Source organism: Lucilia cuprina, chromosome 2 (assembly GCF_022045245.1).
Source record: "Lucilia cuprina isolate Lc7/37 chromosome 2, ASM2204524v1, whole genome shotgun sequence".
Lineage (NCBI taxonomy): Eukaryota > Metazoa > Arthropoda > Insecta > Diptera > Calliphoridae > Lucilia > Lucilia cuprina.
The window spans coordinates 18,671,667-18,688,736 of record NC_060950.1 but is presented as its reverse complement, the minus strand read 5'-3'; the positions used below and the strand labels follow the sequence as shown (position 1 = coordinate 18,688,736).

General features: G+C 27.6%; 1 protein-coding gene across 1 annotated transcript; it reads left to right on the top strand.

The window, feature by feature from the left end:
* Positions 1-5,006: 5,006 nt before the first annotated feature.
* LOC111685860 (roundabout homolog 2) lies at positions 5,007-13,190 on the top strand. The gene is made up of 9 exons (XM_046948596.1): positions 5,007-5,198; positions 7,592-7,694; positions 8,176-8,460; positions 8,569-8,709; positions 10,610-10,741; positions 10,836-11,773; positions 11,849-11,968; positions 12,120-12,558; positions 13,141-13,190. The coding sequence occupies exons 1-9, from the start codon at positions 5,037-5,039 to the stop codon at positions 13,188-13,190; spliced, it is 2,370 nt and encodes a 789-aa protein (XP_046804552.1). The 5' UTR covers positions 5,007-5,036.
* The last annotated feature ends 3,880 nt before the right edge of the window (positions 13,191-17,070 follow it).

The following is a 17,070-nucleotide window of genomic DNA, read 5'->3' as shown; positions in this document are numbered from 1 at the left end:
ACTCTTCAAATTATGATTATGTTTACAAAATTTTATTACAGCAACTAAATATTTTTACTTAAACTATAGTTCAATACGTCTTTTATGTTCTAATCGTAATTTTTTGCATGAAAGCTTAAGTGAAAAGCTACTTCATATGATTGCGAAGTCTAGCATCATTGTTAAAGCAGTTTTCTTAACTATTTTTATTGTAGCAACTAAACTTATTGTATTTCCATCAAAACAAAGTCTATAAAGATTTACTAAGACTAGTTTTATTGCTGTTGTTATAAATAATAAAGTTTTTGTGCTTAAAAAAGTTTGATTAATACAACAAAATTCTGTTAAAGTATTAGATAAATAAACTTTTATTTAATTGTATTTACTAAATTTGTTCAGAGCAACTAAATTATTTTTAGTTCATGCAACTTAAGTTAAAACCAATCAACTAAAAGTTATAAAATTTAAATTTTAAACGCTTTAAGTATATATTACCAAGAAAGCTTTCTAACATATAAAATTTTACACTTAATTCCTTAAAATATTAATATTTTACTATCAAATAAATTGCTTACTTTTCCTTAATTACTTTAAATACCAAAAATACAAATATTTTCTATTTTCGACACTTAAGTCCAAAACAAATGAAACAGAAACATAAATTTCCTTTTAGAAAAACTAAAATTCATCTCACACCGGAAAAAAACCTAAAGTGTTAGAGAGCAAAAGGGAATACGCAGCAAATACCTGCCACATGATGTTGTTTTATATATAAATATATATTTTTTTTAACAAACTCATAAATTTTTCTTAAAATATTATGTGCAAAAACTTTAAGAAATAACAAAAAAAAAAAATGTTTCAGGGTGGCATACAACTGATTAGGAAAAGCAAAGAAAAACAAATAGTTTTGTAACAACAGGAAATAAAACAAAAAAACTACTGAAAAAACTCACCTGTAAAGCAAGGTGTGTGTGTGTTTGTTTAAAAGCAGGCTAGAGAGAGAGACAGATAGAGTCTTTTTTAAGTATTTGACCAACAAAAGTTTAAAATTGAAATAAATTTTATATAAACATCAACAAAGAAAAACAACAAATAAACATTTAAAATAAACTACTACTACTACAACAGCTAGCTAGCTATCTAAGAGATACTCTGCCAGAAAAGTACAAAAAATGAAATTGCTGTACAAGTGTAAATAAACACAGGAACACTAAAAAGTAAAGGAAAATTAAAAAAGAAAATACTTTTGAGGAAAAATTGTACAACTTTAGGAAAATGTTTTTTTTTTCTTTTTGAAGAGTATAATTTCAAATGATTTAAGTATTTTGTTCCCTTTTGTTGTATTTTTATTTTTTTTGGCTAAAGCGTTAACGAATAGTAAAATGTAATTTAACAACAAATAAGTTAGAAAAATACAACAGCAGTGAAATGATATGCAAATGACAACAGGAAGTAAATTAGTAAAGAACATTTTTTTAAGATTACAACAAAAGAAAACGATAATGTTTATTTAAATACAACAAAAAAATGTTCAAAGATAAAATTACAAGTTTTACAAAATTACCTTTAAATATGTTTGATCTTTATTTATGTCTGATCTGGTTTAATCTTTTATCATTTCTGATCATTGATCATGTCTGATCTTAGATCATGTCTGATCGTTGACCATGTCTGATATTTGATCATGTCTAATCTTTGATCATGTCTGATCTTTGATCATGTCTGATCTTTGATCATGTCTGATCTTTGATCATGTCTGATCGTTGATCATGTCTGATATTTGATCATGTCTAATCTTTGATCATGTCTGATCTTTGGTCAAGTGTGTTCATATCATATTATTCAAAAACCCTCATGTTTCACAATTTTTGGCAAAGAACATGCCTGATCTTAAGCAAGTATTATAATGATATTTTGAGAAATTTACTGATCTTTTAGAGAAAAGACCAAGTTTGATAAAAACCTTGTCTGATATCTTATAAAGGTTTTGTCAGATCTTTAATGATAAAAATCTCTTCTAATCTTATATGCAAAAAAGATCATGTTAGATCTTTAAGAAATGTTTGTAAAAGATCTGGTTTGTTGTTTTATGATAAAGAGCTTTTTTAATAAAGATCTATTCTAATACAGATCTTGGATGATTTTTTGTGATAAGGATCTTATCTTTAGTGATCAATATCTTAACTGATCATGGTAATAAAGATCTTTTAGGGTCTTTCGTGATAAATAACTTGTACGATCTTTTCTGATCAAGATCTAGTCTGATATTTTCTGATCAAGATCCTTTCTGATCCTTTCTGCTCAAGATCTTATCAGATTTTTGTGATCAATATCTTGCCTAGGCTTTTGTAATAAAGATCTTGTCAGATTTTTTGTGATAAAGATCTAGTGTTATCTTTTTTGACAAAGATCTTTTCCAGTGTTTTTGAAAACCGATCTTTGTCTTATCCTTTGCCAACTTTTTAGGAAAATATCATGTTTGATTTTTTAAATTAATTATATATGTTCAGATCATTTTGAAATTTTCTAATAAATACTTTGGTACCCATTTGGGGAAAGAATATTTGATCTTTTAAGGAGAGATATCAGGCCTGAATCTTCTTCTTTGTACAACCTTTATCCTTTTCTGAATTCACTGAAAAAAATGTCGTTATTATCGAATCAAAAAAGTTTATAAATATTGCTGCAATTAATTCTAAAAGTTCTTATCACATTTTCTTAATGTAGTTTCATGTTTGCAACCTGAAAGCTCATGCATCACTTTATGAAGCTTATGCATAGATGCATGTATGCACTAACATTGTTGTCATACTTTTAACAACAACAACAACAATAACAGAGCAGCAGCATTAATAAAAACAAAAGTCTTTTAGAGATGATATATGATGATAGTTTTGTTAACAAAAAAAAAAAAAAAGAAGAAGATTCTAGAAAACAAAAGCTTTGTTTATTTTTGAAGCCAATAGTAAACAATATTTGCAATTGAAAGAATAACCCAGCAAACATTTAAGACAAAAAATTAAATTTTTTTATAGTAAACACTTTTTAACTAATATTTAAAATTAATCTTTTTTCATGTTAGCAAACATGTTATGTATTATGTTTGCTGGGTTATTTTAAAAATGTTTATGTTTCAAATAACAATGACAATGTGTTGTTTGTATAGATGTTGTTTATTTTAAATATCAGAACATTGTTGCTGGTAATATGTATGTCATTAATAAAGAAAAAACTAAGAATTTGAAAAGTCAACTAAACTTGGTTTTTTTGTGGGAAAAATGCAAAAACTCAAAAATATTTAATAAGATTTAAGGAAAAATTTACTTTGTCTGCTAAATATTATCAATTATTTTTGGCATCCTTGAGAATATTTTGTTGTTAAATACACCTAAAATAAATTACAAAATATTATACAAACAAACCATTGAAATCCTCTTAACTATTAGACTTATTAAGTTTTCCTGGTAAATATACTTATTTGCAGAACAAATTGTTTAATAAAATATTTAAAAGTCAATGTAGAAGATATCAAAAGAAGCTTTAGTTAAAATAAGAAAATTTAATAAGAAATAATAAAATTTTAACTTAATATAATGTATAGCTGCCTTTTAGGCTTAAGTTTTAAATTGGTTAAAAATTTGTTTTCTATAAAAAGTTTTAAGTTTAAGAGCAAATTAAAAAAATATTTATTAAAATATTTTAATTATATTTCTATTATTGAATAGATCATGTAATTAGCTATCAAATTGATTAAAAATTTTGTTAAATTTTGGATTTTTGTCAAATATAGAATAATTTGAAAATTTTCCAAAATTGCAAATTTTGGTTTATATACAAAACTGTTTTTAAACAATAAACTTTTTTTAGGGATTTTTAAGGTTGCTTTATTCTGTGTGTAAGAATTTCTAAATGACTTTGTTTTTTACTTTTTTGCTGCTGCTCCTTGTCTCTTACTCTTATCTTTATAAATTACCTTAAAGGCATCCTTAAAACGGTACTTTGCTGCTGTTTTCTTTCTCTAACTGTTGTTAACTAACACAATTGATGGCTTCATTTATCCGTTTTCAATAAATTTTGCACAAAATTTAATTTCCGCTAAAAACACAGAAGACACTCTTTGGCCAAAAGGCAACATAAGAAATAAACTTAAACTATGAAAGAGGAATCCAAAAAACTAACAAATAAAGAGGTGACATTATAAAATATCATTAAGCCCAGAAAATAATGAAAAAATTCTTAAGAGAAAAACAATTCCTTTAAATAAACCTAAATTATCTACAAATTAAATTTTCCATTTGACGCTGTAAAGCTAGAAATTTTCTTTTAATTTTATGAAAATTTATTTTAGATTCATTAACATCACTTTTACGGTGATTAAACACAATTGAACCTTTTAAATAAAATTATCATCAATATTAAGTAAATATCAATGGATGAACGGCCAGTCAGGGTTTTAGTATCTTAAAGATACCATTAAAGCCAGCAGGCAGTCGTTCTAAAGCAGCGGCAGTAGGTAGACATAAGTTTAATACCTTTTGTTAAATAGAATGAATATATATGTATATAGAGAAAAAACTCAAATTATCATAAATATCAAAAAGTAATCCAATAATTTTCTACTTATAAAGAAAACCAATGAATAGGTGCTTAAGGCTAACAAAATAACTAGTAGAAAAAAACACAAATAAGAAAAATACCAAGAAAAAAAGGACTTTTCAATGAATACAAACGTAGGACAGCCAACAAAAAAACTAGTGGTAGTTTATGCTTTTGCAGAGAGCTATATTATAAAAAACGTATTTAAGTCATTGATAATAAGGCCTTTTGTCGGTGTTATAGCAAGCGGTATTTAGCTTTTATATTTCTTTTCTTTTTTAAGGCATGACAAATTTGAAATTATTTTTTTAGGTTTAATTAAGTTACTTTATTTTTATAGGAATTTCTTTTTTAAAAATTTATATTTATTTTAAGCTATTTTTCTTTTTAACACCTGTTTTAATTTTCTTTGCTTTCTTTATCGTTTAGCTCAAAATCCTCGTATTATTGAACATCCTATGGATATGGTGGTGCCTAAAAATGATCCTTTTACATTTAACTGCAAAGCAGAGGGAAGTCCTAAGCCTTCTATACAATGGTTTAAGGATGGTTATGAATTGAAAACCGATTCAGGTTCACATCGTATTTTAATGCCAGCGGGTGATTTGTTTTTTCTAAAGGTAAGTTTGGTTAATTATCTTTTATTTCATTAAAATAAAAAAAATATTGCAAAATTGGTTCAAATTGTCGATAGAACAGGACAACTGCCGTCTCTGCAAGCAAGTTATTAGCAATATTTATCTATAATTTTGATGTGCGAATAGTATATTTACAATTAAGTGTATTCCTAATAAAAATCAATAAATTTGCTTAAAAATTTGACAAAAATACGGACTAAAGATCATGACTGACTAGTAACTTAAGTCATTTTGAGTTTTGTTTAAAGTAATGTGTTCACACTTAACAATTTTTCAAAAATTTTCAAATTCGCTTTAAATCATACAACAGTCTTACAAAAACTCGGTAATGGATTGTACTTCCATAACCACTTACAAGTCAATGCCTACTTATAAGTGCTCTTATAATGACTTACATATAGTCAGATACGTAAGTACTTCATTTTGAGTTTAGCTATGGCATTTTAAGCAATGCAGCCAGTTAAGAACTTATTGAAGTGGTCATTTGTAAGCAAGCATTGTAAGTACTTGACTCTCTTAATGAAAAGCGACATTTGCACTTTTTAAAACCTACTCACCACAATCGCTTACAAGTAATGAGAAAAATCATTCAGTGTAAATCATGGTAAAAAAACATGCAGTGAATTAAGAACTTATTGAAGTGGTTATTTGTAGGCAAACATTGTAACTACTTGTCTCCTTAATGAAAAGCGACATTTGCTTTTTAATTGAACACTTTTCAATACCTACTCACCACAATCGCTTACAAGTAATGAGAAAAATCATTCAATGTAAATCACGTTAGAAAACATCTACAACTTCTAAAACTTTACACAAAAGCTGACAAATGAATTTTAAATGAATAAGGTTAGGTTTGTCCTTGCGATGTCTTTACTGGGGATACACTTGGGTCCAGTAAATTGTTCTCTGCAATGAGAGAAAACGGTCAGCTTATTCCTAAATACTCTGGTTTCCTAAACCTAATCAGTTTGTCGCATAAATATATGAGTCTACATTTCGAATATGAACCTCCGATAGATTCGTTAAGTCATGCTAGAATTAACTGCTTATCAGATTCATTCAAAGTTCCGCAGATTAACTCTCGAAATGCAAAGAAGGGTGATCTTGTGATCTTTGTGTGCTAAATGATGGCCACATGATCATTCTATAACGTAATTATATAACACTTTATTAATAAAGCGTTATTAAAGTACTTTCATGTAATCAGAATGATATGTAGTAATAATTGTAAAGTCTATTAATACACGAACTCGATTCCACTTTAAAACTTTAATTTCCTAAAAATTTAAACTACTAATAACTTTATTTTGCTGTTAAAACAAAATCATAATCATTTAACAATTACTTTTCATTTTTTGTTAATATTAAAAAAATAAATATTATATTAAATATAAAAACCTATATTATACAAAAAAACTAATTTTTTATTAAAAAAGGCCAGCCACAAATTACTTACACATGACAAATTTTATATTTATTATTTTTTTTAACATTTAACAAATGCTGTTATGTTTTTATACTTTTTCCATATTAAAAACAATTTTTTTGCTTAATCATTTTAAACTATAGAGTATAAATATCCGTTTCCTTTTTTTCTCAATATATTTGTTTTGAAATACAAATTTAAACAAAAACATTTCCCTAACTGAAAAAAAATATATATATTTTAGTTGTCTAAAAACATTAATAGAAATTGACAATAATTACATATAATATTGTATTAAACTGTAGCTATTTAATAACGGATGTTAATTTAAAATTTACAAATGAAAAATTTATTTTTATTAAAAAAAGTTGTTTTTTTTCTTGCGAACAATGAAATTTTATTGAAATTGTTAGAATGTTTTCTACAGCAATTACAAAAAAAGAAACATGTTTGTTACAACTAATTAAAAAATTAAAAGGACTTTAATATGGTTGAGTAAACAAAAGATTGTTCAAACACGTGTCAGTTTTATTTAAAGAGATTATAAATGGAGATAAAGTTGCAGTTCTTTTATAACTTGAAGGAAATTATGGGGAGAAATTTGTTTTAAATCTTCGAAATCATTAGAAGTCAGAGCTTTAAAGAAGCTTTTTAAAATGCATGTACATTTCGAAAAGTTTTAGTTAAAAGCTTAAACTATTTTGTTAATTAAAATTTTAAATACTGAAAATTAGCTTTTTAAAGCTCTCTCTTGAAATAGATTATTAAAGCTTTGCTTTTATAAATCTGTTTTTCTTAGCTAAAGCTTATTAAGCTAAAAACTTTAGCTTTCCCTCTTTCTTTGTAAAAAATGTCAACAAAGTTTTTTAAAGCTTTTAAGGGTTCAGCTCAAACTAAAACTTTACATTGTAATGTATTAATTCCTTTGTTTATTTGTTCTTCATTACAGGTTATTCACTCACGGCGTGAAAGTGATGCTGGTACTTATTGGTGTCAAGCTAAAAATGAGTTTGGTGTAGCCAGATCACGTAATGCAACACTACAAGTGGCATGTAAGTATATACATATTTTAAAGACTTTAAACAAATATAACTTTAGATATCAGCAAAAAACTTAAACGCTTTCGATATATCTTCACATTTAAAGATCTCTAATCAAAAAGCTTTGCTGAAAAAAACGTAATCAAACTATAGTTTCCCTACAGCAAAGTTTCTAACAAATTTTTTAAGAAAACTCTTCTTTAAGCTTTGAAATTTTAAAGCTTTAAGTTTCTTGAGAAAAACTTACTTATATAAAGCTTTATTGAGAAGCTTGAATTTTCCTAAAACTAAAATTGTTTATATTTCTTATGAACAATTCAAAATTATGTTTCGTAAAGCTTTTTTTTAAGAAAAGTGTAATCTTTAAGTTTCGTAAAGCTTCTTTTAAGAAAAGTGTAATCTTTAAGTTTTGCTATAAGATATGCAGCTTTAAACCATTTTTTAAAATTTATCGTAATATTTAAAATTATTCCATTTTCTTTCTTCCAACTAGTTTTGCGTGATGAATTCCGCTTAGAACCCCAGAACACTCGAGTAGCTCAAGGCGAAGTAGCCATTATGGAATGTGGACCACCAAGGGGATCACCTGAACCTCAAGTGTCATGGCGTAAAAATGGACAAACTTTAAATTTAAATGGCAACAAAAGAATACGTGTAGTCGATGGTGGTAATTTGGCCATACAAGATGTAAGACAATCCGATGATGGACGCTATCAGTGTGTGGTAAAAAATGTAGTGGGTACCAGAGAATCATCAACAGCTTTTCTAAAAGTACACAGTAAGTAAAATTTAATAAAAAGTTAAAGAAAATTATTTTCAAAATATATTAATTAAATATTTGTATTAAAATTGTTTTAAAATTAAATTTATTTATTTCCAATTTTAGCCCGACCATTTTTAATACGTGGCCCCCAAAATCAAACTGCTGTAGTGGGTACCTCAGTGATATTTCAATGTCGTATTGGTGGTGATCCATTGCCGGATGTCCTGTGGCGTCGTACTGCCTCTGGTGGTAATATGCCATTACGTAAGTTTATTTAAATTATTTTGAAAAATTTTATTTAAAAATTTCTTTTTTTTGCAAAATTTTGTTTGATAAAATGCAGTACGTTAACAACAATCCATTTAATATGTTAAATAAATTACCTGTTTTAAGGAATAGGAAACAGGAGAGCTTTAGACAGAAATGTTTATTTAAGACACACGCACATTCATATACATATACTCCAGGAAAATATATAAAATCTATATTTTTTTGCTTATATGTATGTGTTTGTAATGTTTATTTTTTGCTTTTGTTTTTATTATTGTACTATGTTTGCTGACTGTATATAAACATTTGCGGTTATACTCTGTTTGTTTAACCCTTCTCTTATTGTCAATTAGCCGGAAACCACATAACACAGTAAGCGGTCATCTATATATGATACCTTCCTTTAAATAATCATAGATTCACATACATACTTACACACACACATACACACACGATGTCTAACTATTTTTGTAAACTTTTAACATTTACCAAAAATTGTTTTCATATACCTCAACTTTATGTCTCTGTCTGTATGGTTTTTGATACAAACTCAGTCATGTTATTTTTGCTCTTAACTTTATGAACGTCTAAATGAAGTTTCTTTCGTTTAGATCTGACTTTATGGAGTTTTAGGTTTTTGATTTGTTTAATGAAATTTTCTATTTTATTTTTCCTCTTTGCGGAAAGATGTCAAAGATATCAAAAGTCGGGTTAGTATTTCAAACAATTGTGTTTTTTTAAAGTAATACAATATAACTTAATGATTTTATGTATTTCTCTTGATTATTTAAAAGTTTTTCTTCCACAAACTTTTTGAATTAGTAATTTTGAGGGTTTTTCGATTTAACATATGGTCGATAATTGTATGGAGTTGTGTTTTTTAGGGAAGTGAGGTGAAAATGTGGTTGTTTGGATGGTGAAATGCTAATGTGTAAATACTTTGTTAAAAATGGCTTAAGTTAGAGAAATAACTTAAAAATAAAGCTTAAAATTTCTGATAAATTAAAATTTTCCATACATTCAGCAGGCAGTTAAGCTATATTAAGCTTTTTCTGATTTTTAAGCTTTTTTCATATTTTCTATAAAATATCTTTTTCAAATTTATTATTTATAAACAATTTTTTTGTAAATCAAAATCTTTTCCAAAAAAACGTGTTTTCTATACATTTATCTTGAAAAGCTTTTTAAAGGTTGTACCTTTTGAAAGTTTATCAAAGCTTTTTTATAAAAAAGTACATTTTTAAAGCTGTTTCATAACTGTATTTTTCTACACTTTACTAAACACAAAAACTTTTTCTAAAAAAGCTTTTTTTAAGCTTTTCTATAAAAATATTTTATGAAAACTTCTTTCAAATATTTCAATCAAAGTCTTTTTTAAGACATATTTTCTAAACGTTTATATTAAAAAGCTTTTTATAGGTTGTACCTTTTAAAAGTTTATTAGAGCTTTTTAAAAAAAATAAACTTTTTTAAGCTTTTCCATGACGGTATTTTTTAAAACTTGTCTATACATTGAAAGCTTTTTCTTTTCTTTTCTTTAAAAATAAATTTTCAAGATCATTTATTAAAGACTTTTTAAAAGGTTTTATGTTAAAAACTTTTTTCGAAAATTACAATTTAAAATCTCGCTCTCTCTCTCTCTAATAATTTCTATTAAAAAAGTTTTTTTTTAAAAAAAAGCTCTTTCTAAATATTTCTAAGCATTTCTATGAAAAAAAAAAAATCAGACCTCATTTGCAGATTTTTTTCAAGATTTTATATGAAAAGCTTTTTATTTTTTTTATAAAAAAAGCTTTATGTGTTTTATATAAATTTCTATAAAATGGATTGTTGCTTTAAACCTAATTTAAATTAAACAAATGTTTTAAAATTTTGTTAATTTTTTTTTTAAAAGGTCGTGTCACCGTTTTGGAAGATCGCAGTTTAAAGCTTGACGACATAACTCTTGAAGATATGGGCGAATATACTTGTGAGGCCGACAATGCAGTGGGTTCTATAACAGCCACAGGAACTTTGGTAGTACATGGTAAGTTCTTGCAAAAAACACTAACAAATAGAAAGTTTAAAATATTTTTTTAAATTATTAATAAATTTTATAAAATTTTTAATTTTTTCCTTAGCTCCTCCCAAATTTACTTTACGACCTAAAAATCAATTCGTTGAAGTGGGTGATGAGGTCTTATTTGAATGTCAAGCTAGTGGTTATCCCAAACCCACTGTCTATTGGTCCTTGGAGGGTAATAGCTCTTTACTTTTCCCTGGCTATAAAGATAATCGCATCGAAGTGACACTCACACCCGAGGGACGTTCGGTACTTTCCATATTCCGTTTTGCCCGTGAAGATTCTGGTAAAGTTATTGTCTGTAATGCTTTAAATGCTGTCGGCAGTGTTAGCAGTCGTATTGTGGTTACGGTAGATACTCAATATGAATTACCACCACCGGTTATTGAACAGGGTCCTGTTAATCAGACTTTGCCTGTTAAGTCTTTTGTTACCCTACCCTGTCGTACTTTGGGCTCTCCCATACCTCAAGTACAATGGTATTTGAATGGTATACCGGTAGATGTTAATGAACATGAACGTCGCAATATGTCCGAAATGGGTGCTTTGACTATTGTGGATTTGGTGAAGGGTGAAGATGAGGGTTTATATACCTGCGTGGCTAGTAATCGTAATGGCAAATCTTCCTGGAGTGGTTATTTACGTTTGGATACTCCTACCAATCCTAATATTAAATTCTTTAGAGCACCTGAACTTTCGACATTTCCGGGACCTCCGGGTAAACCTCAGGTGGTGGATAAAACCGAAGATTCGATTAGTTTGTCTTGGACACGCAGTAATAAAGTGGGTGCCTCTAGTTTGGTGGGTTATGTAGTGGAAATGTTTGCTAAAAATGAAACCGATGGTTGGTTGCAAGTGGCTTCCAGAGTTCAGAATACAACTTATACACAAGTGGGTTTATTGCCGGGTACAAATTATTTCTTTTTGATTAGAGCGGAAAATACACATGGAGTATCGTTGCCTTCGCCTATATCGGAGCCCATTACAGTGGGAACGGTGAGTTGGTTGTTTAATTTGTTAATTTAAAATATTTTTAATTTTCTTTTTGTTTTATTTTGTTAAATTTTTTAGAAATACTTTAATAGTGGCTTAGATTTGAGTGAAGCTCGCGCCAGTTTATTGTCTGGAGATGTAGTAGAACTTATCAATGCTAGTGTTGTGGATTCCACTAGTATGAAATTATCTTGGCAGGTTAGTATTTGTTTGTTTTTGGTAACTTTTTCATTTAGTTTTTCTTTTCTTTTTTTTTGGACGAAAAAAAAAATCTTTAAAACTTTATTCAACAAAAATATATTTTTTAATTTCCTCTAATTTTTTCACTCTACTTTATATCTTGTTTCAGATCATCAATGGTAAATATGTTGAGGGTTTTTATATTTACGCACGTCAACTTATGGAAACTTCATCAGGCTCTACAGCCAATACTAATCCATTAGTAGCCGCTGCACGTAGCAGTAGCAGCAGTAATAGTAATACCCGTTCAACAGCTGCCTCTTCATCCGCATTGATTTCAGCTTCAAAACCAAATATTGCCAGACGTGATGGTACACCCTATGTACTGACGTCGTCCACCACACCTTCCTCCATATTACAATCGGCTGCTTCATATATTGGCAGTACTTCGTATCGTATGTTGACCATTTTGAATGGTGGTGGTGCCTCATCCTGTACCATGACTGGACTTTTACAATATACTTTATATGAATTTTTCATTGTACCCTTTTATAAATCGGTCGAGGGTAAACCATCAAATTCACGTGTGGCACGAACTTTAGAAGATGGTAAGTGTGTCTTCTCATGTTGTTATTTATTTTATTTATTCTCTTTATTTGGCAGGATTTTTATTATTATTTAATGCTTTATTTGATTTTTTTTTGGGGAGAAATTTTATAACGGGATTTTTATTTTATTTGGTTAACAATAGAGAAAGATTTGATTTTTTTTTGGGGAATTTAAATAAAAATTATTAAAATATTTAAAATTTAAAAATCCTTTATTTGTAAAAAATTTGCAAAATTATATAAGGATTTAAAATTTCTAGTGTTTTAGTTTTTGTTTAAAGTGTAAAAGGATTTTTTGTTATTTTATTGTGAATTTTATTATTTTTCTAGTTTATTAACTTTATTTATTGACTATCAATTAAAAGTATTTTATTTTTCTTTAAACAATTTATTACCTTTTCTAGTCTCAAAAGTTTTTCCATCTCAGATAACATATAAAAATAAACACATGTTTTCATATGTGGGAGTTTTTTTTAGAAAACAAACAGAAAACTTCATTTCATAAAATGTTTAAACCCCAAAAATTGTTTGTGCAAAAAGTTTTAAGTTTATGATTCTTATAATAACCCCCTTTTCTAAAAGACGCCAAAAGCTTAGAAACCCTTAAAAATAAACAGCAGCATCTTTTGTAACTTTCCAGACACTTTGTGTCTCTTAGTAAAAAAAATGAAAACAAAACATATATGACAAAAAATAATTAAAAATAAAACAAATAATTTTTTTTTTTGCAACAAATAAAGTCAAGGCAATATTATGATGCACTTTTTTGTTGGTTAAGACTGTGTGGGTAGATTATTTTTTGGTTAACAAAACAAAAATCTCTAGAGTATTGTGATAAAGTGCAGTTGTTTGTGGGAGAGGAGGAGAGTGAAAGAATATTGAAATTAGGTTTTTAAATCGTTGAGAGGCGTAAAAATTCAGTTTTTTAACCTGTGAGTTAGGCAATAGTTTTATATCAGACATGATGCCTAAAAGTAGGCTTTAGTTTAGTTGTAAGATATTAACACGAACTTAAAATAAGGAAAAACCTTAAAATTGTGAATGGTTTTTTTAAAAAGGATTAAAATAATGAAATATTAATATTTTTCTGCAGAGTTTCAGAATGTTTATTGTACATTTTTTATAAAATATACTCAGCCCTAAGTTATGCTCTAATTTAAGAATAAAATATTCCTATAATTCAGCCAAAATATATAAAAGAATATTATAGCTTATAACTAATATTTTCTTTATTAAAATCCAAATTTTTGGCAAAAATAGAGTTAACCTAAAAGTGTGCTTTACTTTTAGAATATAATCGTATTTATTAAAGAATATTTCTATGGAAATTTAAATGCTTAAGAAAGAAAGTAGAAATTATGACAGCCTCAAGATATGCTATTACTTAGGAATTGAGGCAATAATTTAAATGAAAATTATTACTGAAAAAAGTGAAAAAATCGTTATCACCAAAAAGACTAATGCGATAGTTCTCCGTCTTTTTTCACAATCCTATTAAAACTGCATTTTCAGCTTAAAAAAAATATAAGTTTGATTTAAATATTTACTCCCTAAAGTATGCTTTGTTATTTTTATTAAATTCTTTAACATCCCATTAAACATTATATGAAATTTTCTTTAAAATTTATATTTAATATTCGAAAAATTCTTTTGAAAGTTTTGCATTTTGCTAAAAACCCATGTTGTTTTTTTCTTAGCCTTTAAAGGGTTAAATTAAATACGAAACTCATTATGGTTTTCATATGCATTTATATGACTTTTTTAGCTTTTCTGTTTTTTCACATTAATACTGAATTTTTGTCAAGGATTTTTTTTTTGTAAAGTGTTTTTTGTTGCTTAACAACTCATGCTCAGATAAACAACAATTATTTCAAATAAATATGCAACATTTTTTTACCATACTTTTTGCATTATATTGTTTGCTTTTAGGCGCTTTACTAAAAGTATTATTAGGTTTATTAGTCTAAATGAAACATTTGCTAAAAAATATTACATTTCCAATACAACTAAAACTTGAATGAAATATGCTTCAAAAACTACTTTTTAAGAAGTAAAGGAAAAGAAAATCTTTTGATAGTTTTATGAATTAGTTGTATTATGAAGTTGTTTTAGAAAGATTCTAGCTTGCTTTTGGTAGGGTATTTTAAATTCGATGTGATGTCACCAAGTGCCCTGACTTGTTTTTTTTTATTTTATTCCAATTGCTTATGTCTAATTCGTGTACAATATTAAGACAACAAATGCAAACTTTACATATACAAGCCTTCTCATCAGAGACAGGAGATGTCATAGCAAAAAATAAAGAAAGAACACTAGCCCTAAATATCCTTATAATTTAACACACATGCATATTAACAAACACACAAGTCTATACATTAATATGTGTTTAGATTCATCTATGTATTAAAATGTTTGTGTCTGTCTTTCTCTCTGTGTTTACCACTTGAATATATAAGGAATAATGTAACCACAAAAATGTTTACCTTTAAACTGTAAAGGTATGCCAGCTCACGTTTCTTTCTTCTATTTATGTTGAATGTAAAAAGTTCTATTTTTGTTGCCGGTTGTAAATCCTTTTCTTTTTACACATATTGTTTTTTTCTGCTATTTAGTATTTATTTAGCTGAAACTGTAGGTGTATAGGAAATTTTTTTCATAATGTTTGTTTTGTTATGAAATAAAAAAAAACGAAGAAAACAACACGAAACATTTACTGTCAACTGTTGTTACGTGCTGCAATTTGTATGCAATTTAAAGCAAAACAATGTACAAACATGTATTTCGTAGAAGTGAATTTTACCGGTAATTTTAAGAAGCAGTCAAAGTATCCCTTTTAAAGAAATATTTATTATTTTTTGCTAAATAATCTAGAGAGAAGCTAGGTTTACTGTATAATATAGGGAGGAAAAGTAATGTACACTTAAGTGTTATTTAGTGTAGAAGCTATTATCACTTTGTTGTACCTAAGTAATCTAAAGAAAAGCCGATTCGTCAATCTAGCAAGGAGCAATTATGTTCCATTTAATCTCCACTAGTTTACCGGACTAAAGTTATGAAAAGTGAATTGTTACTTTTAGTCCTTAAAGTAATCAAGCAGGAAGTTATTTCCGTTACTGAACTTCAAAATTCATAGACTCAAGGCTCTCTAAATTAAAGCTTTCCAGGAGTTTGGTAGGACACTTGCAAATTACGTTTATGAGGAAGTCAATCGTCACCATGTAGATTAGGAAGAGACAGACAAAAAGATTAAGCTTGTTTTCTAACTGTTCACACTCTCGCTTGCGAAGGGGATATTAAAAGGACGACTATCTTAAAAAGAGTAGGTACATCCGTGATAAAACATGAATAAGAGAAACCCAGGTCTACGTCTAAACTTTAGTGAAAATCACTGTCTTTTTCGGCCTGATTGACACTTTGTCGAACTGCCGGTTTAATTCAGAATTTTCGATTAGATGCTGTGAACTGCAGGGTATGCAGACACACACAGATCGTATGCAAAACATGAAATTGTTGTTGTAAAGTGTGTGTTTATGTTATTGCATTTTTATTGTTTTTGTTTTTAAAGTACTTTAGCACGTTGTTAACAAAAACACAAAAGTGAATGAGGAAACAGATAATAACACAAAATAAAATGAAAAACGGAAATTAAAGCTCAATGACCAAATCAAACTGATTTAGTAGAAAAACATAATAAAGATGCAAAATTTTTACTGTAAATTCTTGAAATGTTGACAGTAATATAAATTTACAACCTTTACAATATTTATTTACCTAATAAATAGGCTTAATTTGTTTAATTTTCAAATATTTAAAATTGCTAAATATATTTGTGTTCAAATCTTTAAAATAAACAACTCTCGACCTGCCTAAAGAAGAACCTCTAATACAAACCTTATTGCTGGCAAATTGCTCCAACCAAAACCTAGTAGGGTAAAAGCCCTGACAAATGTAAATACCTAGAACATAACCAAAAAGGATAACACAAAAACAATCAAAATAAAACCTTTAGAGAAGAAACAAAAAAAACACATCCCTACACACACACACACAAAAACTTAGAGATAGATGTTCTAATACAAAAGCACAATTTCAAACAAACACATACAGTTACAACATAATATACTAGAGCAGCAGCATTAAGAAATAAGCGAAAAGGAGACGTAATAGGAAAAACCATTTCCAACTTCGATGTGTTATTTCTTTATTTGTTTTCACTCATTTTTTTGTATACATATTACAAACAAAATGCTCTTATTCTTCAAATGCACCTTTGGGTATATACTCGTAGATGTGTGAGTGTGTGTTGGCGTAATAAAAAGACTCAATGTTTACTCAAAGAAATTACTTTACTTTGTCTTTTCCCATACCAACATGATAGAAAAAAATTAAAAAAAAGTCTGCAGCAAGAAAGAAATGAACAAAAACAAAACACTGTTAACAAAAAAAGCGCCAAGTAGCAGCTTTTATACATACTACGTATACGTACTGGTGTCTATGCCGTTTAGTTTTTTT